General features: G+C 34.8%; 7 protein-coding genes across 7 annotated transcripts; 3 read left to right on the top strand and 4 right to left on the bottom strand.

Moving 5' to 3' along the window:
• Positions 1 to 279: 279 nt before the first annotated feature.
• Positions 280 to 1329, bottom strand: SAPINGB_P004965 (uncharacterized protein; the record flags this gene model as incomplete). The annotated part of the gene is made up of 1 exon (XM_031999680.1): positions 280 to 1329. One exon carries the CDS (start codon positions 1327 to 1329, stop codon positions 280 to 282), a length of 1050 nt encoding a protein of 349 aa, XP_031855571.1.
• Positions 1330 to 7739: 6410 nt separating this feature from the next.
• Positions 7740 to 8789, top strand: SAPINGB_P004964 (uncharacterized protein; the record flags this gene model as incomplete). The annotated part of the gene is made up of 1 exon (XM_031999679.1): positions 7740 to 8789. One exon carries the CDS (start codon positions 7740 to 7742, stop codon positions 8787 to 8789), a length of 1050 nt encoding a protein of 349 aa, XP_031855570.1.
• Positions 8790 to 10592: 1803 nt separating this feature from the next.
• SAPINGB_P004963 (uncharacterized protein) lies at positions 10593 to 13995 on the top strand (the record flags this gene model as incomplete). The annotated part of the gene is made up of 2 exons (XM_031999678.1): positions 10593 to 10968; positions 11039 to 13995. The coding sequence occupies 2 exons, from the start codon at positions 10593 to 10595 to the stop codon at positions 13993 to 13995; spliced, it is 3333 nt and encodes a 1110-aa protein (XP_031855569.1).
• Positions 13996 to 14364: 369 nt separating this feature from the next.
• On the top strand, positions 14365 to 15810 carry SAPINGB_P004962 (uncharacterized protein; the record flags this gene model as incomplete). The annotated part of the gene is made up of 1 exon (XM_031999677.1): positions 14365 to 15810. One exon carries the CDS (start codon positions 14365 to 14367, stop codon positions 15808 to 15810), a length of 1446 nt encoding a protein of 481 aa, XP_031855568.1.
• Positions 15811 to 15854: 44 nt separating this feature from the next.
• Positions 15855 to 17384, bottom strand: SAPINGB_P004961 (uncharacterized protein; the record flags this gene model as incomplete). The annotated part of the gene is made up of 7 exons (XM_031999676.1): positions 15855 to 16535; positions 16584 to 16679; positions 16732 to 16970; positions 17034 to 17148; positions 17209 to 17267; positions 17315 to 17328; positions 17374 to 17384. 7 exons carry the CDS (start codon positions 17382 to 17384, stop codon positions 15855 to 15857), a joined length of 1215 nt encoding a protein of 404 aa, XP_031855567.1.
• Positions 17385 to 17702: 318 nt separating this feature from the next.
• SAPINGB_P004960 (uncharacterized protein) lies at positions 17703 to 18506 on the bottom strand (the record flags this gene model as incomplete). Its single annotated transcript, XM_031999675.1, has 3 exons — positions 17703 to 17941; positions 18010 to 18129; positions 18302 to 18506. 3 exons carry the CDS (start codon positions 18504 to 18506, stop codon positions 17703 to 17705), a joined length of 564 nt encoding a protein of 187 aa, XP_031855566.1.
• A 421-nt stretch (positions 18507 to 18927) lies between these two features.
• SAPINGB_P004959 (uncharacterized protein) lies at positions 18928 to 22896 on the bottom strand (the record flags this gene model as incomplete). The annotated part of the gene is made up of 2 exons (XM_031999674.1): positions 18928 to 22454; positions 22578 to 22896. The coding sequence occupies 2 exons, from the start codon at positions 22894 to 22896 to the stop codon at positions 18928 to 18930; spliced, it is 3846 nt and encodes a 1281-aa protein (XP_031855565.1).
• Positions 22897 to 24096: the final 1200 nt, after the last annotated feature.

Below are 24096 nucleotides of genomic sequence, written 5' to 3'. Positions count from 1 at the left end.
ATCACACAATCGCCAAACAGACAAATCTCAAGCGGATGATTTCTTCGGGTATTGTGCGGCTCATAATATAGCCTATTACAATTATATGCGGCTCTCACTAAAGGGGTATTTTATATAAAGTCTCTTCATATAAACCTTTCTCTTGCCCATTAAAATCCCATCCTGCCTCCCTCCCCCCACCACCACCCATATATTCAAAAAAAAAAAATTCAAAAAATATATTTCATTTCTTTTACATCATAAATTCATTATATATATATATAAACTTTTTTTTAAAGTTTACTTGGATGTGTCAAGGACATAACGGCCAACAATCTGGCCCTTCTCCATGAGCTCATAAACCTTCTCAAGTTCAGACAAACCAACAACCTTAATAGGGCAGTGGACAAGACCACGAGTGAAAAAGTCAATGGCCTCAGCAGTATCAGCTCTGTTACCAACATAAGAACCCTTGATAGAAATGGTCTTAATGACGTGGGAGAAGACTTCAGACTTAACATAAGCATTGGCGGGGAGACCGACAAGGACAATGACACCGGTAGGTCTAACGTACTCAGTAGAAACACCGAGAGCCTTCTCGGAAACAGCGACGTGGATAACAGCGTGAGGACCACCATTGGTAATCTCAACAATGTCCTTGACAAGGTCCTTGGAAGTAGCAAAGTCAACGAAAGCTTCACCACCAAGTTCCTTAACAGCCTTGGCCTTAGCATCACCAGAGTCAATACCAATCACACGGAAACCCATGGCCTTGGCATACTGGACAGCAAGAGTACCGAGACCGCCACCGGCACCAGTGATGGCAACCCAGTTACCAGGCTTAGCCTCAGAGGTCTTCAGAGCCTTATAGACAGTGATACCGGCGCAGAGAATAGGAGAAATCTCAGCAAGATCGGTACCCTGAGGAATCTTAGCGGCGTGGACAGCCTTAGCGGTGGCATATTGTTGGAAAGAACCATCGTGAGTGTAACCGGAAAGAATAGCATCAGGGCAGTTAGATTCAGCAGACTTCAAGCAGAACTCACAGCCCAAGCATGAACCATTGAGCCACTTGACACCAGCGTAATCGCCAATCTCAAAGTTGGTGACGTTCTCACCCTTGGCGACAACAACACCAGCACCCTCGTGGCCACCGACCAGAGGAAGCTTAGTAGGGAGAGGCCAGTCACCCTTCCATGCGTGAAGATCAGTGTGGCAGACACCAGAATACTTGATGTTGACGAGAATTTCATCAGAAGCAGGGGTAGGAACAGGAATGTCCTTGTAGAGGAGGGGGCCACCGTTAGTCTCAAAGACGACGGCTTTTTGGGTCTTGGGAATTGGGGACATGATTGATATTCGTTAAAGTTGTTGTTTTTTTTAATTGGGAGTTTTTAAAAAAAAGGTCGTTAGCAAGTTTAAAAAAAAAAAAAGAAGTAGTCGTAAAAAGATATATAGAAGAAAAGGATGAGGAAAGAAAAGAGAAAAAAAAAATTCAATTGACTTGAGAAATTCTTGTCTTTTTATACTTTTTTTTTTTTAAAAATTTCTCAATTGTACTTTATTTATTTAGAGGGGAAGCTGGAAATTTGAATATATTGACATGATTTTTTATTTATTATTATTATTATTGAGTGGGGAAAGTAAAAAAAAAAAAAAAAATAATAATAAAATAATATTAATTAATTGAAATAGTCCCCGCCCCTCCAGCCACACACTCACACACACATACAGGTTAGGTGGAAAATCTGGGGTAACCAAGCATTTTTAGCATTTTTAGCCCTACCCTGTTGTTTGATTTTTTTTTCGTTTGTTAGTTTGTCACCACCACCACCATCTTTTTTTTTTTTCATGTCTGATGTTTCCCCACACCATTCACAAGTGGAGAGAAAGAGAGGGAGAGAGAGAAAGAATGAAAAAAATGAAAAAAAGCAAGTTCGAAAGAAGAAGAAGAAGAAGTAGATTGACTTGCTGGAGATGGTGATGGATTGAGAGGAGAACAAGTTAGATAATAATAATAATAATAATAATTAGAAGAAAAAAAGGAAAAAAGGAAAAAAGGAAATCTCCAGGACATAAAGATTTTAATTCATGATATTTCCATATCTTTTTTATCAATTGTTTTAAAACATCTTAAGATGAAAAAATGTATTTTACTTTTTCTTCTTTTTTTTTTTTAATATTCTTATTTCCATTCTTCCCAGTTCTTCCCTTTTTTTTTTCCACCATTGAATCTCATACAATTCTTTTTATTTGTATATCAATCTGTTTTTGATTAAAGTCTATCTTAGATAGAAATATGTATATATATTCTGGGATTTTTTTTTTTTTTTTTTTGTTTCCTATCTTGGATTCCCGTTATTAGAGAGAAAGAAAAAAAAAAAAAAAAAAACGAAACTTTGATTATTATCCAGAGTTTACCCGTCATTTCTCCAAAACTGGAAAGAGCGACTCTCAAAATACTGAATATAATATTATAATAAAATTAAAATAATAAAAAATAAAAATAAAAATAAAAATAATACTAACAAATACGACCAAGTCTTTGCTTTAGTCGTTAACTTCTCTTTCTACACTTTGTGTTACAAGGTCTCCACCGTGTTAAAGAAAAGACTCTAGTCAGAAGACATAATCATTGTCTAATAGACATTATGATTAAAAAGATAATCATCGGAGATGAGGAAGTGATTAACTTCTTTACTTCTTTGTGTGTATGTGTGTGTTTTTTTTTTCTTTATAAAAGAATTAACCCTCTTTATTTATTTATTTATTTTTTTTTTTGCTTTTATACAAGTCTTTACATCTTGTTACATTTTGTGGATTTTTGTATTTTCCACAATAAAATGAAGTTGTATAACGTTATATTGTTGAAAAATAAATAAAAAAAATAAAAAAAATAAAAAAAAATAAAACCAATTCTTAATATAAAATCCCAAATATTTGAACTCATATATATATATATTTAGGTCCAGTTAAGTAAATCATAGTATTAAACTAAATGGGAGGGGAAAAGAAATTTAAAAAATAAAAAAGAAAAAGAAACGACTGATTTAAAAAAAAAAAAATAAAAAACAATAATAAACCAATACACTTAACACGGGAATTACAAAAAAAAAAAAAAAAAAAAAAACATATAATAAACTTTATCCTCCTCCCCCCCCCTAATTGACTTTGAAACTCTTTATCATTTTCTTCTTCTTGTTCAATTGGAAAAGTGCGGAGATTTAAGCGGAGGAATAGACGGGGTGAATTGATAGTACTATTGGTAGTAGTAGTAGTACTATTAGAGGAGAAAGAGAAAAAAAAAATAAAAAAATAAAAATAAAAATGTAGTCAACAAGCTTTTTAATACTAAAAGTTTAAGTATCAAAGTAGATTTATTTATATTTATTAGAGCATTTATTTTTTTTTTTTTGAGGGTTTGTTTTTGTTGGTTTGTTTTTTTTGTGTTTTTTTTTTGTATATTGAATGGAAACAACTAGTTTACACAAATTTTAAATTTAAAAAAAGATAAAAAAAAAAAAAAATAACCCAATTTAGAAATTCCGGAGTCTTTCTAAAGACGGTCCGAATGGCACTCTTAAACTTTTAATGAGAATCTGGAATATTAATAAAAGAACAGAGAAAGAGAAAGAAAGAGAAGAGAGAGAGAGTGTGTGTGTGTGTGGGGGGTGAGGATTAGAGAAAGGCATGAAAAAGAGCAAGATTTGGCGGGAATCGTATTTTAGACGGAGCCCATTGAGAAGTAGTCCGTATATTTATATATATAAGCCACGTATTAATAAAAAAAAAATCATCATATAAATTAATTATAAGAATATAAAAAAAAAATTGGAGAAATAAATAAATAAAAAGATTTGGTTCATGAACCTATTTATTTTTGAAAAGAAAAAAAAAAAATTAAAATTAGTCAATTATTTTCAATATTTCAATATTTCAATATTTCAATATTTCAATATTTCACTAAAACAAAAATCTGTAATACACACAATTTTTATTTTTTTCTTTTTTATATTGTTGCACTGCTTAAGTCAAATAAAATCTTTTGCCGAGAAAAATAAAATAAAAATAAAAATGGTATTTTATATTTTATTTTATATTTTATTTTATATTTTATTTTATATTTTGTTTATTTTGTTTCCTTTTCTAAGTACTTTTTATTCTTTCGGGGAAAATTGTGAGCCACTGGAAAAACCCCTTGACTTAATCAGAACCCTTTCAGTGGCTGATTGAATTTTTTTTTTTTATTTTTATTTATTTTATTTTATTTTATTTTATTTTCCATCCCCCGGAAAAACTAAATTTGATTATACTTACGACTGAAAGATTTTTTTTTTTTCAATCTTAATGGTTATATATATATATATATATACACTGATTATGGTAAAGTGTACCTGAAAGATTTTCTTTAATTTTAAAAACTAGGCTTTTTTTTTTTTTCTTTTTGTTATCAATGGACCCCTTTTTGATTAATATATATAATAATAAATATTTCTTGAAACAATAGCTCATATACCTTGCTGGGTTATTCTTATACTTCTTCTTATTCTTATTCTTTTTCTTCTTCTTCTTGTTCTGTGTTAAAGAACAATGGAACGGTTTCATAATAATTCTCAACGTTCTTAAAAAAATACAAGTTCCAATCAATTGGCTTTTTTTATTTTTTAATTTTTTTTTTTTGTCCTTTCCCTCCTTTCTTTTCTTATTTCTCTTTCCTTTTTTTTTTATCTTTTATATTGTTGTTATTCCGTTATTTGCATGAATGTAGAACCGTATAGGTTGTGATGAGATGGATATATATGTCTCTTCAAGGTACTTTTTTTTTTTTGATTTTTTTTATTAATGAGGTTAATTATAAGTTTTATAATAATAATGATAATATTATTATTATTATTTATTCCAAAGAACCTTGAAGTTTATCAAAACCCTGTAAGGTCTTTTTAAACAAAAAAAAAAATATATATATATATAAGACGATGAATTTTCCCTTTTAAAAAAAAAAAAAATTTCAAATTTGTCTTGGTGAAACGTTTTTTTCTTGTATTTGTGCCCATGGTTTATTGATTGCAGCATCATCATCATCATCATCATCATCATCATCATGTATGTGTGTGTACATACAAAAAATACAAAAATACTTTTTTATTTTTTTTTTATTTTTATTTCACTAAACGCCAACACTACATGGAGAGAATAGTGGGCGGTACTCGGTACCCGGTGCACGGCACACGGCTTTTATTTTCCTAGACATACACACACACACTTATATATATTATGAAGATATTATATCAGCACTCCACATAACCATATGCATTAAATACGACGCCGGCTGGTGAAAGCGATGAGGGAACAAATATGACTAAGAAATGACTAACAATACAAGGCATTTTGTTTTTTTTTTGTCTAGAAATGCCTTGGTGATTTTAAAGGGGGGGGAGTTCTGTGAGAGAAAAAGAAATGAAAAAAAAAGGGAGGGGGAGTGGGTGGATTTGAAAATTGCACTGACAAGTTTATGGACCAAAGAAGAAGTTCCTTTTTTTTTTTTTTTTTTTCAATGCAAAAAGAAAAAAATCAAAGAATCATTAAGTCTTTCTAAAATGGAGGGTTTTTTTTTTTTTTATTTTTAATTTTTAATTTTTATTTTTAAAAGAAGAGGAGTTTTTCCCAATGTTCAATTTTTAATAAAAAAAAAAAAAAAATTTTAAAATTTAAAATATATAAAGTGCATTTTGAGTGTCTCCGCATTATTATTATTATTATTATTATTATTATTATTATTATTATTATTATTATTATTATCAATAATTATTGATGATAGTTGAAATAGTTGATGTAGTTGATAACGGAGAAGTGGAAAATTACATAATAGTCATAAATTAGGTAATAATGAAGATATTATGTAATTTAGAAGTAAGAAGAGGGGGATTTGGGGGGGGAGGAGGGAGGGGGAGAGAGAAAGAGAGAAAGAGAGAAAGAGAGAAAACCATTACTTACACACACAAACACAAAGGGAACGGCTGAATAAACAAAAAATAAATTACCAAAGTGAGAGAGAGAAAGAGAGAGGGGCTTAAAAAAAAAAATAAATAAAAAAATAAAGATTTAACATATCATATATATATATATGGACATGACAAATAGCTTTCATAAAAATAAATATATACAATTGTATTAATTTAAATTGATATAATTGTTGATAAATGACAAATTTTTTTTTAAAAATAAAAAAAAAAAAACTTGAAATAAAAGAAAAAAACGTAAATCTTTTAAAGAAACAATTGCAATTGAAAAAAAAATATATATCAATTAAAACTAAAAATTAAATTGAAATTGAAATTGAAATTGAAATTGAAATTGAAATTGAAATTGAAATTGAAATATAAAAGTCTTTATTTTTTTTTTTTTTAATTTAAAAAGAATATATATTTGATTCAAATATTAAAAAGATCAAACTTCAACTATATTTAAAATCCCCAAAAAAAAAAAAAAAAAAAAAAAAAAAAAAAAAAAATTAAAAATATAATGAGAAAAAAAATACCGGATAATGATATCCCTTTGAACATTTTATTTTTTTAAATATAAATATAAAAAAAAAAAAAAAAAAATTAATGGAACAATTCAAAAAAAAAAAAAAGTTTAATTTGTGCAAGCGAGGGGTTTGATGGTCTCTGTTCTAATTATTAATAAATAAATTAAATAAATTAAATAAATTAAATAATAAATTAAAAAAAAAATAATCCTTTTTTTTTTTTTTTTTATTATTGTCAAAGGAACAACCCGTGGGGAGTGAAAAAAAAGAAAAAAAGAAAGAAAAAAATAAGACTGACAAACAAAGTATGGGGTAATTATTATTATTATAATAATAATAATAATAATAATAATAATAATAATAATAATAATAATAATAATAATAATAATAATAATAATAATAATAATAATAATAACAAATTACAACAACAAATTACAACAGCTAAAGATAAAAAAAAACAAAAAAAAATTAAAAAATGGAAAAATATGGGGTAATAATAATAATAATAATAATAATAATAATAAAAACACGGGCAAAAAAAAAAAAAAAAAAAAAAAATAAAAATTCAAATTTTGGTCTTTAAAAAAATTTATGAATAATAATAATAATAATAATATTTTTCAAAAAAAAAAAAAAAAGGACTAATGGATCAATTCTAATGAATTTTTAAATAATTATTTAATTATAATTGTTCAAAAATCAAAATAAAAATAAAAATAAAATCTTTCTAAATCTCTTCTACTGTTTCTTCTGCTGCTGCTGCTTGTACGGACAAAATTTCAAGTTCACCACACCCCCTCACGGAAGACAAAAAAAAAGAAAGAAAGAAAGAAAAAAAGAAAGAAAAAAAAGATTACCAGCCAAAATTTTTCTGTTTTTGGTCCCACAAAAAAAAAAAAAAAAAAAAAAAAAAAAAAATTAATCCATAGTATTGACAACTAACTATACAACAACACCTACAAAACTTTGGACAAAAATATAATTCAACATCCAGATTAAAAAAGATTTCTTTTTATAAAAAAAAAAAAAAAAAAAGTATAAATAGAAGATGATTTCTCAAGTCAATTGATTCTTTTTTTTTTTTCTTTCTCTTTTTCTTTCTTTATCCTTTTCTTCTATATATCTTCTTACGACTACTTCTTCTTTTTTTTTTTTTTCTTTTTTCTCTTTTAACGACTTTTTATTTTTTTTCTCCCTTTAAATCAACCCTCAATTACTCCAATTCTAAATCATGTCTCCCATTCCCAAGACCCAAAAGGCTGTCGTCTTTGAGACTAACGGTGGTCCCCTCCTCTACAAGGACATTCCTGTTCCTACCCCTGCTTCTGATGAAATTCTCGTCAACATCAAGTACTCTGGTGTCTGCCACACTGATCTTCACGCATGGAAGGGTGACTGGCCTCTCCCTACTAAGCTTCCTCTGGTCGGTGGCCACGAGGGTGCCGGTGTTGTTGTCGCCAAGGGTGAAAATGTCACCAACTTTGAGCTCGGTGATTACGCTGGTGTCAAGTGGCTCAATGGTTCATGCTTGGGCTGTGAGTTCTGCTTGAAGTCTGCTGAATCTAACTGCCCTGATGCTATTCTTTCCGGTTACACTCACGATGGTTCTTTCCAACAATATGCCACCGCTAAGGCTGTCCACGCCGCTAAGATTCCTCAGGGTACCGATCTTGCTGAGATTTCTCCTATTCTCTGCGCCGGTATCACTGTCTACAAGGCTCTGAAGACCTCTGAGGCTAAGCCTGGTAACTGGGTTGCCATCACTGGTGCCGGTGGCGGTCTCGGTACTCTTGCTGTCCAGTATGCCAAGGCCATGGGTTTCCGTGTGATTGGTATTGACTCTGGTGATGCTAAGGCCAAGGCTGTTAAGGATCTTGGTGGTGAAGCTTTCGTTGACTTTGCTACCACCAAGGACATTGTCAAGGATGTTGTCGCTGCTACCAACGGTGGTCCTCACGCTGTTATCCACGTCGCTGTTTCTGAGAAGGCAATTGGTGTTTCTACTGAGTACGTTAGACCTACCGGTGTCATTGTCCTTGTCGGTCTCCCCGCCAATGCTTATGTTAAGTCTGAAGTCTTCTCCCACGTCATTAAGACCATTTCTATCAAGGGTTCTTATGTTGGTAACAGAGCTGATACTGCTGAGGCCATTGACTTTTTCACTCGTGGTCTTGTCCACTGCCCTATTAAGGTTGTTGGTTTGTCTGAACTTGAGAAGGTTTATGAGCTCATGGAGAAGGGCCAGATTGTTGGCCGTTATGTCCTTGACACATCCAAGTAAACGGAAAATTATAGACTAAAAAAAAAAAAGAAAATAAAATATATAATGCCTTCATGTATGATTACGAAATGACGATTATTAAAAAAAAAAAAAAATCCATATAATTTTTCCATTTTGCTCGTATTTTTTCTTTATTAGATTTAGGATTCTTTCCAAAGTTGGTAAGTTTTCATAGTAAAAAAAAAAGAAAAGAAGTTTGATTAAAGTCCACCTTTTTTACTCAGTTACTCTAAAAAGGAGAGTTTTTTTTTTTTTTTTCTTATTACCAATAATTGAAATAAGGATTTCAATTAACTTTTCTCGAGTCTTAAAAGTATTTAATCTGCTTTGAAATCTGCAGACATAATATAATAATAATAATAATAATAATAATAATAATCTTTTAGCAACCGTGGATATTTCTTTCTTCTTCTCACACCCTTCCCCCCTCCTCCCCCCATTTCCAAATACTTCTTAACTCCGGGGAACCACAATTGTTCCATGTGCGTCTAAAAAAAAAAAAAAAAAAAAAAAAAAAATCGCGGGGTTGAGTTTTTCCTCGCTTCGGGGGGTGGAAAATTTCATTTGACTGACAGGTGTTGTCACCAAAGGTTAGGGCTTTTTTTTTTTTTTTTTTTTTTTCAAAGGGTAGTAGTAGTTAGTAGTAGTCACGAGATTATAGTAAATCTTAACTAAGAAATATATATATTTGCACTACCTTATATTCTTGTAATGACTTCTTTTTCTTATTCATTTTTTTATAAAAAAAATCTTAATCAACCCAAGTTTATTGAACTTTTTAAATCTATAAGAAACTAATCAATATAAAAACCAACTTATCAATTTCTTAACAATACAACGTATACTATTCAATTATTCATCTTCCAGTTCACAATACAACCAATATGCTATATATATACACATGAAAAAAAAAAAAAAAAATTGAACTCGGGCTTCGGTCTTAAAATGGGGGTTCTAATTATTCCATTTTGAATATCCTCCTATAATTACCCTTAAATACTTTATGTTAACCTTTTACGAATAAGTTTTTTTTTTTTTTTTTTTTTTTTTTTTAAGAAAAAACTCCTTACAAAAATCATATTCAAAGACTTTCTTCTCAACCAAACCTTAGAGAATTCAATTGCTAGAAATTCTTATACAGAGTCAATAAATTGTAAAACCTGTCTACATAAATTGTTATTCATATTTTTTTTTATCAATCAGCTGTATATATCTATCGCTTAAAAAATCAGATAGTTCCTGACTTCTTACAATTTATGGGTATTGTTGCAGATTCAGAGTCTATTTTTATTGTAGCATGTCATTGTTTCAATATACATCAAGAAGTCTAATCTATCCATCACTTGTTGTGTCAGTAATTTAACAAACATTGAAAATAGATTTTCTGGCACTTCTCATTGAAACCCTCTTGAACCCTCTTTCTAACAGGTTTGAAAAAAAAAAAAAAAACTACCTACAACTAAATATGTTAGGTAAAATGTGCATCCGAATCAGTAATATAATTATCCCTTTAGAAATACTCCATGTAGAATAGGATTCAAAATAATTATGCCAACAATCATAAGGATCTTGGTTTATCAAAAAAAAAAAAATTAAAAATTAAAAATTTACAACTTGTATATAATCGTCACAAAAACACCGTAACGACAACCTTACTCATTTTTTTTTAAAAAAATAAAAATAAAAATAAGTAAGAATCACCTTCACTCCTACTTTGGATATTTATTCATTCTTTCTTCTTTATAAGTTATTTCAAATAACACATATTCCAAGACCATACACAATCTCTTCACCAAGCTTTTAATGAATACTGACTACTCACCCGTTCCTTTGGGGAGGTCTGACTCCCGTCGGTCTTTCGAAGACTTGAACTCCATGACCGATTCTTTAACATTGCATTCCTTTTCTCTACACTCGGATTTATCTGTGTCAGATCCCGTCGGCGATACCGATTCAAATGACCTACAAGACTTGTTGCCAAGAAATGACCAAGCTTTTGGAAATAATATAGACCAACTAACTCAACCAGAATCACCATTTTTTAAAAATGCATCACTTATGTTTGGCCTTAACTCAAACTTTTTCCCAATCCTTGAAAGAAATACACTTGTGAATTATATCATTGACTTGGATAATTACATGATAGACTATGACAGAATTGGCTTTTGTTTTGAACCAGGTGAGCTTTTTATATTCTTTTATACTTTTCAGCTCTAATTTTTTTTTTTTTTTTTTTTTTTTTCCCCCAGAAATTGTCCCAATGACAACATGGAGTGGTGAAGATCTTATCAATGAAATACCCCGACTATCTATCTTTTTATCTGACTTTCGAAACTACTTTTTAGACAAAAACAGCCACCCTAATGGACAAGCTTTACTCTCTTCTGTCGCCAGCAAAGCGTTTCTTGAAAATGACCCAGATACCCGGCCTTTACAATGGCTAGTTACTCCAGAAGAATATCTGAAATTTTGCAATAGAATACGAGAGTTTATTTGTTTGATGGAATCTAAACAACCACTGGAAAATCTTATTGGACCTGTCCCGGATTTGACCAAAATCAATTGCTGCCCTAATGGCCATGTAGCTTACTGGGGGCCATATGCCAATGCATTAAGCTGCCCTGCTTGTGGCAAGGCAAAAGATAATGGTGCAATGTTTTTTAATGGCGTAATTTTAAAATTAACAAAGATGCTCATGGATAAGGATTCAGCTATCTTGCTACGTACGGGCCCTGGAGCAAGTCCTGATCCTGAAATCATTGATGACTTTGTTAAAGGTTCAAGTTTTGAAAGAAATTTCCCCAAAGATATTAATGGTGACGACGATTCAATCAACATTTTTTTAACTCTGAGTGTCCAGAATGATGATAACTTTCAAAATAATCCATACAGGTATACTATTGTCACTGCTCGGATTCTCAATCTTGCCCCGACAGAACGTAGTCTTTGTGAAAACGAGATTCAGGTATTGAATTTCCCAACACCTGACCCTGTAGACTACAAAGAACCTCAAGACAAGTACAACAAATTTGAAGAGGGAGAAAAAATACCTCCAGAATCTACTGATTCTTCAATCTTTTATTCAATAATTAACGAGTACTTTGAAAACCTAAGACGATACGGCTTTTTGGCTTGGGACGCTAGTAAGGGGGAAAAAGTGAGAGTTAAAGTTTTCCTTTTTGCAGTTTTCGGGAATGAACCTATGGTCAGAAGAATCTTTGGATGCAGCCAGGATACTTCCAAGCATTGTGTTTGCTGTGATAGAGATAAAGTTTATAGCTTGGTTAACAATGATTCTTTGGTCATTGCTGGAAGCCCAAGTTTTTACATTCCCTTGACATTTGAAGGACAATTCCCTCCGATAAACTTTTATAATAATGACTGGTATTCCCGGGACGTACTACCCAGAATTATAATACGTAAATCTGCAATAGCTTGCCATCCCTACATTGCTGGCCCAGAAAATATTCGATTGGGGTTCCGCACATACTTTGGATTTTGCACTAATTCTAGTTTGGATTTCCCCCTTTCTTTCCCATTTGATAGTATGGACACTTTTTACAAAAAACTTGTTTGTGATTTGATTTCAATATCATTATCTCCACATAGAGACCTTGATTATGAAAACCGTGACGAGTTTATTTTTAATCAAAAACAAAGAAAAAGATTGAAGGATATTCTAACGTCTCAAGAAGTTAGACTTATTGTAAATAGGTTATCTTCTTTTTCTACCAATGACAAGGAAACTTTTAATAGTCCTTCAAGTTGGGAAGAGTTGGTGAATGGCAAATACGATAACCTTACATTATGTCAATATCAGGCTCTTGCTTATTTATTCCCAATGCTTTCCCATCAGTTTTTTATTCACCGTATTGAAGATGGAACCTCTCCTGAGTTATTACAACTCTGGGATATATTTGCTGATTTTGGGTGTATTATTCGACTAATCACTGCTCATTCTTTCAAGAAATATTATCTCTCTCAGCTTGATATTTCGATTTCAAAGCTTGTTTTTGAATTTGAAACAATCTTGACTCATTCCGGGAGGGACAATATTCACCTTTGTACTCCAGTGGTTCATTCGCTTCTCCATACAGTTGATTATATCCGTAACTTGGGCCCACTTTACGGATTTGATTCTTCTAAACCAAAAAAACAGTATCAACCAAACAATAAAACTTATTTGACTATGGATAATAATGATGTCTTCACCTTGGTTCAAGCTGATAAGGATTTGAAGATTGCAGTATTGGAAAGTGTGTTGCCTCCTATTGCAGATCGGTTTATTACTGGAGGAAATGAGTTTCACATTTGGAACTATAACCATGTGACTGGTAATTTACCAGAAGCAAATACAAGTTCATTCCATGAATATAATAATAAATATGAGGAACAAATTTTGACAACTTTAAAAGAAGTTGCTCAAAAAAGAAATTTAACAATTTCCTGGAATGAATTTTCTTTTGAAGATCATACTGCCTACAATTACGTTAGATTTTCAATAGGCCAATACGTAACTGTACCTGAAGATATCGTTCGTGTTTGCTTCCCCCCAGAAAGCGATAATGGTAATGATTTTTACTTTTATGCTCAGTTCATGAAGGGCATTTCCTTTACTGTTTGGTGCATTGATACCCATGGTCAATCATATAAAGAGACAATCGACTTGGCGTTGATCAGACAATTAAGACATGATTCAGAAACAAGCACCCGAATCGAGTTCAAATCTGACTTGCCATACCATCGCCAGCTCTTTTCTTTTTTTGTCAAAAAGGGCGACGAATCAGACATATTTTGCGAGTCCATGGTTGTTCCCCTCACCAATCTTGCCAACCCTGTGACCACCATCAAACTCCCCTCTGCATCACCTTTGGAGTCCCGAAAATTTCTCAGCATACCACTTCCCCTTGGTGAATTATTTTCATCATCTGCGAATCGGGTACGCACAGCTTATGGCTTACCACAAAAGGCCTGGATTCGGCCCGACAAGCCGTGCTTATACTCAAAGAAGGGCGAATTCTGGTACCTGATAGATTTATATGTGTGTGGCCGATGCTACTTTTTAGACGGAATTCAAGAAGATGTGATGACAAGACCTCTGGATAAGGACGTTAACGCGGAACTTAAAAAGTCAGTTCCTGCTTTCATGCAGTGCGATGGTACTAAAGAAAAAAGATACAGAGCTGTTCATCCTCATGAGTTTTAATGACTTTTTTTTTATTCTCAAACAAGAGTTTTTATTTGTACAGTATTTCATGATGAAGATGTAATTATAATTTTAAAAATTATTCCAATTAAATCTACATTTTTTTTTTGAAAATGAAATGTCCCTATTATATCAACCAAAATGGACTGAAAAAAAATCTAGGTTATGACATTTAAATCACGTGACAAAATAAAACGCGTGAATAACGCGTTTATTTTTTCGCGTTGCTTTTGTTTACTTTTCATTTATTTTTAATTTTTTTTTTTTTCTTACTTCTTATTTTTTTTTTATCTTGTCTTTTAACAAACTTGCCATTTCTATTCAAAAGAAAGAAAGAAAAAAAAAAGGATCTAATAACATCAACTTATCATGAGCTCTTGGGACGACGAAGACGATATCTTCGACGGTGCTGATTTCTACAACACCCTCACTTCAACAAACTCTACGGCAAAGACCCGTAATCCTTTACCACCTCCACATGCTTCAAACAACCGGCAACAGCTACAACAACAATCGCGTGCAGCACCTTCACAGTTTAACAAAAATCCATCGTCTCTAGACCTGGATATATCTGGGCTGCCAATTCAAAACAATTCTTGGAACAATAATTCGACTTCCAGACCTGGATTCCGTTCAAATGCAAAACCATATTCCCGACCAAACACTACATCAGGAGAAACTGATACTACAGATGCAGATGCAGCAGCTATTGAACTTGGTATTGCAGACGAAATGCCTGTTGCTACAGGCCGCAAAGCTATAAATCGTGCAAAGCTTGATGAAGACCGACTGCTCGATCCAGTTTTGGGTATCCCATTTCTCCAGAAAAACGGAATTATTCCTTCGTTTCTTTCTCAAAAGCACACACCACCTTCTTCTCCACCTTTGAGTCCAGTTCCTTCATTTCTGGAGTCTGCACGTCCTCGGCCGCAATCTCAACAACAATCTCGCGTTCTTCGTGGCAAAGGCCATGAGCGTGGGGATCTTCACCGGCTTCTTCAGTTTTACCAACTTTGGGCTCACAAACTTTATCCTGTACGGTTTGACGACTTCATTGTGGGCGCTCTTCGTGTGGGAGACCGGCCGCGTATGAAGCGCATGCGTCGTGAGTGGCTTGATGAAGAGTACTCTGCGGTTGGTGCTGCTGCCAAACGTGTGCGAACAGATGAGTTAGATTCTTTGGACAAGTCGAAAACTACGTCTACAGAAAAGAATAGTGAAAGGGAGAAGGCCCAGGAACCTCAGGAGACTACTACGGCCAATGCTTCAAAAGAACCTAGAAGAAGAGTGGATATTGATTCCATGTTTGTTTCTGGGCCTGGTGCGGAAATTATAGATGAAGACGAAATAGACCCTGATGATTCTTTTGACGCCTATTTCCATGGGAGCAGGTCGATTGGCTCTACAACTTCCACTACTGCCACTAGTTTACCGGCAAGTGATAGTATACTAACCAAAGATCTTGAGAGTCGTCCGACATCATCTTCATCTTTACAAAAAGATTCTTCTCCACCGTTTGTTTTTGATATTGACGATGACGAGGATGAGGATCGTGTGGTTGTTACTAAAAAGCATAAGCCACGGCGAATTGACGACGATGACGATGACGAAGACGATGACGAAGACGAAAAGAAAGATGTTGGTGATAAGCCAGATGAACACTCTAATGATAACGACAAAGAAATTGAAGAAAATGATAAGCCCACTTCACCTGCTTCTAAAAATGACTCTGTGCCATTTGAAATCAGCGACACAGAGCCTGCAGATGATTTTGAGGAAAGTGCATTGGCAATGGCCGAAGATATGGGATTTTAAAAGTTGGTCTTTATATTTATAAAAATTTGTAATAATGCATAAATCTATCCCAGATACTCTACGAGCTCATCCATAATGTCCACCGTCTCTTTAGGGCTTGCGATCCATACGGTGCACGCGGCCATACGTGCCTTAAAGTCGTTTGCACCAACAGATGCAAACTGGTCGCCCACATGTAGCGCCTGATCACCTTCAATGGCGCCAAGATATCGGCGCAAACTCAAAACACCCAAGCGCTTGTCTCCAATATCAACCCAAACATCATGGCCTCCGTTGAAGGCGCTGAAGCTGACCCGACCTGCAACTGCTGTTGCTTCGAGTCTACGCTGTGCTGTCAGGACCACTTCTTCAAGCACTTCGCGGCAAATCACGTGCCCCTCACGAGGCACGAGCCCCACGCCGCGTTCCTTACGCACAATCAGAGTTGAGCTTTGGAGATTCATATGTGCACGAGAATGGCTCAACACACTCTGCGCAGTATCAAGAAGCTCACACATGTCGGATTCTTGCCATTTGGTAACTTCTGAAATAGTCCAATCGCGTGGAGAAATCCACTCGAGCTCGGCTTCTGAGCCTTTTAGGCGAAAAAGATAGTTGGACTCACCACCCATCACATATACATTGTTCTTTTGATCGGATGTCAAGTCTGTAGACTCCTGAATAGCATCCACAAGTCCCTTGAGACGAACAATGTAGTTTGCTCCTGACTTGTCTGGATATCCAGCCTATGATAATGGTTAGTGTTGCAAATATCGGAACTGAAATAAACATACAGCCGTTACAATTCCTACATAGAGGTTTCTAGAGAGTAGTTTAATGAGCCGTGCCACCACCGGGTCATCCTTTAATAAGGACATTCCGTCATCATACTTATGCCAGTTAGTTTAAATCATTTCGTTTTTTTTTCTTCTTAAAACTCACTAAAGTCACGTCTCCGTCAAAAGTTACTAGCTTAAGTGGATGTTCACCATCGGCAAGTGCCATTGCTTGGGCTGTGTTAAGAATCAATCGAATATCATTGAAACTGGGACTCACAAGGCGACGGGCGGAAATGGCCCGCTTCGGGTCTTGCTCTAGAAAAGCACGTTCAAGCGGCAGCTCTGTAAAAAAGGTGCCGATAGATGGAACTAGGCTTCGCAGTCTTGACAAATGAGGAAGACCTTGCCCGTCCATGTAAACTGACAAGTTAGATTAAGTTACTCAGTGTAGTCTCATTGGCATACTCTTATCTCGAATCAACTGCTCAACATCGCGAAAGATTTCAGCATAACGAGCCCTTGAAATTTCTACAGTTTTCATTTCATTGACTGTTGGTCCGGCATGAAGAACAAACGGGACCTGAACAAATTAGCCAAAAAAAAAAAGAAGAATTTTAGTTTGCAGCGCATCCAAACTTACAACCAACAGACCCTTGATCCATTCGATAAACTCATCACGACGATGAGTTTTCAAGGCATCTAAAAATGTTAGAAAAGCATCGGCTGGACATAAGTTTCAGTCTTACATTCGACGCGATATCTACATGAATTAGCAATGGAACCAGTCTATTGTTGATTGCCATACCTTGAAGTCATTGTAATAAATTTAAGCAACTGATAATAATGAGAAAAAAAAAGTAATTGGGAAATGTTGTGACAAGAAGAAGAAGAAAAAGATTTTGGCAATAACTTTTCAAGGTATTTATACATTTTGGAAAATGCGGAGAAGGCAAGACTCCACCTAACGTACATGAGGCATCGTCGTCATGGCATGGCTCTGCTTGAGTATGACTTACAACGACTTCTCCCCCCTCCTCCTCAGCTGATTCAAATTAAAAATCACCCATGCTCTTTATATTATTATTATTGTTATTCTTTTTTACTTCAAAAAAAAAAAAAGTGTGTGTGCAGTACTTATTTGCTCTCAAATGGTCGCACAAGGTCACCAAGCTCCTCGAGAGTCTGGGAAAGAGGCCGTCGGTGAACAACCTCCCAGAAACCCTGCTTGGGCTTTTCGGAAATGTCTGTGATACCACCTGCAATCTTCAAGGCATCCTCACGGCCATAACCAAGAATACCGCCGGACCATCCGTAGATACCGAGAGCACTACCCGTCAGCAGCGCAAAGCCAATAACCTTAGGAACAGACTTGACTAAAATAGAGTTAGAGTATTGTAAAGACAACTTTTAAATAAAAGGTAAATATAACATGTAAACTTACAAGTAGCACCAATAACAGCACCAGCCAGAGCACCACCGTTGGCAGTGTTCCAACCATCTTCCTTTTCTCTCAAGTTGGCAGAGATGGCCTCGCCAAATGTGAAAGCCGAACCACCGGCAGCTAGATAATCAAAAGGTTAATACATGGTTTCATTATCAATCGCGAATCAAGCGCGTTTTTATTTTGTCCTCTCAATTGTCAAACTTTTCTCTTTTAATTCTGATTTTCGAGAGAAAAAAAAAAGAAAAAAAAAAAACGTCAACGGGTATGTGTTTTCAACTTGTGCACGTACCGTAAAGGAAAACATGGTATCCAATCTTAGGATAAAGAAAACCGGAAGTCTTGGGGTTGCTAAGCGAGTTCTTGATGGCGGAAGCAACGAGACCAAAGCCGGCAGATACCGCAGCCGACTGAAGGGTCAGCTTCAGCGTATTTCTAGGGGTGTACTCGGGATATTCTCTGAGGGTGATAGTGGGGAATGTGTCGTTCAGTGTCATCTTGGGCGGTGTTGTCTCTCTATGGTTTGTGAGCTGGGAAGAGATTCTAATTTTTTATTTTTTATTTTTTATTTTTTTTTTGGGTTGGTTTTGGGTGGTTGGAAGGGGAAAAAAAAGAGTGCAAGAAGATAGGCAGCAGAGGGTGACCGAGCCAGCCAATCACCGCACCGCCGTTAGCAAAAGATCATCATTGCAATACGGGCTTTAACCCTAACCCACTGTAACAAATTTGTAACTAAGAAAACATCAATTTGGGCATTTCCATTGATTTCAAATGGAGATTTCTGTCATTCTTCTTAGAGTATTTTTAATTCAAATGGTTCAAATCAACTTTTAAAATTAAATTAAATTAAATTGATTTAAATAAATAACTATACAAAGAGATATATATCCCGAAAATAACTAATTACCCTATTTATTTCTAATGTGAATTTGTTGTTGGAATAACCGTATTTTGGTCAGAGCCTACAACATTTGTGCCTGAACCGTCATTAGACTCAATAACGCTTTCGGGTGCACCTGATAATGGTTCACCAACTACCCTGGATGCAAAGTGTGACTCTATCAACTCAGTACCCTCTCTAGGGGCTTCTATACCCATTTGACCGTAACTATTCGATGCTTCCGGATGCACTACTGGATGGACTGACGCCATTGAAATAAACTGCAGACCAGGCTGCAATTGATTCGGTGGTTGCTTTTGTGTGTGCTCCTGCGGCTCCACTGGAGCTTGTTGATTGCTTTCGCTCGCTGGAAGAAAATGATGATGATGACTCCACTGCTGTTCAAAAACCATTGGTTGGCTAACTGGAGGATTCATGGCGTACTGTTGGACCGCTCCAAAATGTGGCAGCCTTATTACAGTATGCTCAGTTGCTCCTGGTACCGGCAGTGCTTCAAGTTTAACTGCTTGTGACAAGTCAATAGATGCTCTACCAGACTCATTGCCTGTATTTGCTTGCGAAACCGAATAAACAGCCTGCCCGGCTGATACTGTTGTAACTGCGGCAATCCCCCCCGTGTTAGACCGGAAAATCGATGGATCTGATACCGGTGTTGCACTAGACGATGAAGCAGCCCCAGATGATGATGCCCCTGCATTTGTATCAATAGATAGAATCCCCATTCCCCCTGGAGAAATGTTTTGTGGGCTGGGCGCATGTTGCGGCACAAATGAAATACCAGGCGTTATAACTTGGTTTGGATACAATGGTTGCGGAACTATTGCCTGTGAATGAGCCGATGTAGACTGGGGATTAAACGCAGCTGGAGGTTGTAGTACTACCGGTTGAAGATTAACCCCTGTGGTGATTTGAGCTGGGGCAAAAAAGTATGGTTGTTGATAATGATGCTGCAGATGCTGTTGTTGCTGTTGCAAATGTTGTTGCTGTTGCAAATGTTGTTGCTGTTGCAAATGTTGTTGCTGTTGCAAATGTTGTTGCTGTTGCAAATGTTGTTGCTGTTGCAAATGTTGTTGCTGTTGCAAATGCTGTTGGTGCATAATGTTCTGCTGTTGTTGGTGCTGAAATTGTTGGTGCTGCTGCTGCTGCTGCTGCTGCATTTGAAAGTTTTGATCCTGAGTAGATGCTACATAAGAATAAACAGTCGCTGGCATTTGCTGAAGCAAGGGGTGAGCTTGATCATGCTCATTTTGAAAACGATATAACGCTGGTTGAGAGCTAGGATTCTCTTGAGGATAGGAAATCACTTGCGTAGGAAACTGAGCCTGATGATTTTGCTCAAAAAATGGTGCTGATACAGATGAAGCTAGATTTTGATGCTCCACCTCGTATAATGACTCCTGGTGTAGTTGTTGTTGTTGCTGCTGTTGCTGCTGCTGGCTAGAAGGACTCTGAACATTTTGTGATGGTACAGAAATATGAAGGTCTGGTGTAAACATTTCATTGATACGGCTCAAAATCTCGGCAGATCTTGGCACTTGAAACGCTGGTCTTTGTAGCAGTTTCATGAGAATGTTCAAAAATGTAAGCGCTTGATCCCGCTGGTCTGATTCAAAATTGTCTTGCTGTGTGAGTAGCTCAAAAAGATATCTTGCAGCAATAAACGGGGCATGCTCGTGCCAATGGTTTATCCGGAGCTCGCCAAAATTGTTAATGTAAACAATCAATACCCGAATGATTTCAAACACAGCAGAAAGTCCATTACCGATGTCTTCTGAATGATTGGAAGAAAGACATTTGGTGTCATCTACTGGCAAATTACGAAGAACGGAGTAAATCAATACAACACTTCCATAATATTGCAAGCAATTGGCAACGTTAGTGGGATTAACAATAGCTTCAGCTGATGGTGGAAACATGCCAGAAACTTTGAGTTCATCCGGGACACTAGTCCAAAAATTGACTAAAGCAGTTAATTGCTTTCTCACTTCCGCAGTAACCTCAACCGTTATACTCAATGGAGGAGGATCGTAAAACCCTGAGCCATGAGATACAAGCGGTTCCATTCCGGGACCAAAAATTAAAAAACGAATTTCGTGCATAATTTCTGTGATTTTGAGTCTAAGTTTTAGCGAAGCTGTTGCATTGCATAAAGAATCATTAGAAGAATGCTCATCACGTTTCGATATCGATTTTCCCTTGATGTCTGATTTAAAAGTTCCACTAGTAGTCCTCTTCAAAGAAGGACCAGCATTAGCGGTACCCTCATAATCATCAATACTGCTTATTTCATCTAATGAAATAGAGCTCCCACTTACTCCAGAAATACTCTTGCCTTTTCCTGTTTCCAAACAAGAAAAAATAAAATAACTTTTTGGAATGTCCTTGACAAGCTCGGAAAATAAAACCCTGTTACCTTTGGGTTCAATTAAAGGTCGCCAAAGATTATCGTCTCCACTGGTGTCAATGATATAACTGTCATAGGAATTAAGTGGCTTGGGAATGGAAGGAAGACGGTCCATGTAACAACTGATTGTCTGATCCCAAAGAAACAAAGCCCAACAGAGTCTACTACGAGCTTCAACAGATTCAATAGAAATTGAAGGATTTTGAACTTCAGGAGTAGCAAAAAGATCAAGATCATCAGCCATACGATATGCTATACCAGTGAATACCCAAACCTGAGTGAAATCGTTACGTCTTAAGGAACTAATAGCCATATTCAAAGCAGCTGTAACAGTCGCCAGAGTTGCTGGAAATAAAATTTCCTGCATAAGTAGTGAATGGGCATGTTGAATTATTATTTTTAAGAGACCGGACTCCTTACCATATAAAAGAGAAAAAGACTCAGAAATAATGCCCGCTAGTAATGCCAAAGAAAAGCAGTTGTTTGAATCATGAGGAAATGAAGAAGAGTAAGAGGCTGCGCTTTTGACAAATGATGAATGATGGATAGTGAGGTTTATAGGGTCTATCCAAGACCAATATACTTGTAAACACCTTTTTGCTGTGGATAAAGGAATATATCCAAAGTTGGTTTGTAAAATGGACTTTAATGCGTATTCTTCTAAGTCTATGGCCTTTTTTGCAACACTTTTTAAATAATCAATTCGATACTGTTCATTTGTTTTCAAAAAACTTGGAGCACTATTGAAAAGCTCTAAAAAGTCATCTGAATCTTTTTTACTTAATCCCTTTTGTATTCTTGAGTCTTGAGACTGCCCTGAACCTTGCTGACTCGTTGATGGAGATGGAACCATATCACTACTACTGGTGAAAGGATACTGGCGGTTTTCCCGTTTCATGTGTGTTTCTATGTTGTCAAAATCAATTGTAGATATGTTGCCAAAGTGTTCTTTAGCAAAGCTAAAATGACTTTGAATTGATGTTCCCCCAGAACCAAAAACTCCAATACCAGGTAAACTGAATAAACCCACATACTCCGTGAGATCTCTTACTAGCTTCTCAAGATGCCGAACGTAAGAAATTGAAGCAGGTTTATCATAAATACAATTGTAATCACCAAAACTTTTGCAGGTAGTGCATACTGGAAGAATACCGTCACATTTTGCCTACTTAATGTTAGTTTTTTATTTTTATGAAAATAAATCAATGTTTCAACAAACCTTTCTTTTCCTGCAATTTGAACAAGTTAAATGATGATATTTACGAGTTCGACGAAATTTTTCTACTTTGGACGGTTGTGCCGTTATCTCGGTAGACTTGAGCTGCTGTTTTTGGGGGTGTTGTTGTTGTTGTTGTTGTTGTTGCTGCTGCTGCTGTTGTTGTTGTTGTTGTGGATAGACTGGCTGTTGCTGGATTTGAAGTTGAAATTGTTGTTGTTGATATTGTGATTCTTCTGGGCCATTACTGGCACATATGTTTAATAATGGTGACTGAACTAATGGAATATTTGATACTTCTTGAGAGGGTTTGTTTTGTCCATCCGGAGAATGTCCGGGAGATTTGGAAGGTTGGGTATTAGACATTAAAGTGTAAGAGTAAAAATAGATGCAACAAAAACTTTTGACGCAGGGAAAAAACTAAGAGCTGGAGTTAAGAGAAAAAAACGTAAGCAACAGAATCTAATATCGAAAATATTTACCAAAAAAAATAATAGCCAGTAATGTCTTTTTAACAAAAAATTTTGAACTCACATTCTATATCAGGAATAGTCTTAGGAGCTTGCCTTTGACTAAATCAAAATCAAACTTATGCCCACTATAAATGTTCTATTAATGATGACTAAATATAATAAAAATTCCCGTTAATTTTTTTGAAAAGAAGATAAAAAGTAATGAACAATAAACAGATTTTATAATAATGAATAAAAAGAAATTGAAACTTACACGCCAGAGGCAATCTTTGTTGTTGCGCGCCGAGATGATTGTGTGATGAAACACACTGCTTTTTGATAACTTTCCGTCTTCTCTACTTTAAATGTCAGACCACAAAGTAATGTTTAAAAATAACTTTGATAATGTTAAATGTTATAGATCTAAAAGAGGTATCGTCGGTGTAGTAGATTTTTTAAAAAAATCAATTGGCATAGTGTGTGGTATCAGTATTTTGTAGATTGTAAAGTAATTGAGCAGGCAATTGAAAAAACAAAAAAAAAACAAAAAAAAAATTTTTTTAGATAAAAAAAAAGTGAAATATTTAAGAAACAAATGTTCTTAATAAAATAGTGAAAACCGAGAGATGCCAGAACTACTATTCACTAAAGAAAACTGTATTCTTAGTAAAATATTGTAAATGAAAAATCAAATTTTGACTAGCAAAAACCACCCAATGGTATTGCGTAAATTGCAGGTTTGTTTTTTGAAAGCAGTATGGATAACGTGAGATATCGGACTTTAAAAAAAAGCTGTTTAATGAACCAATTTATCAGAATGCAGTATTTAAATGATTTCTGCAGACAAACGACTTAAGAAAGAGATTGAGAAAAGAAGTTTTAAAATAAAAAGACACGGAATGAAATAATATAATTAGTAGAAAATTAGTGGGCAGTGGGACCAGACTTTAAATAAAAAAAAAAACTTTGACTGTTTTTAAAAAAAAATTATTAAAAACAAAAAATAAATTAACAACAACAATAATAATAATAATAAAAGGGTAAATCGTAACAAACGCAAAATGACAATAGACTTCTCAATCGTGTAAACTTATGAGTGTCAAACATAAGAAAA

Source organism: Magnusiomyces paraingens (genome assembly GCF_902498895.1).
Source record: "Magnusiomyces paraingens strain CBS 517.90 genome assembly, contig: contig4, whole genome shotgun sequence".
Classification (NCBI taxonomy): domain Eukaryota; kingdom Fungi; phylum Ascomycota; class Dipodascomycetes; order Dipodascales; family Dipodascaceae; genus Magnusiomyces; species Magnusiomyces paraingens.
Note: the sequence above shows the minus strand (reverse complement) of the source record. Positions and strands in the feature narration are given on the sequence as shown.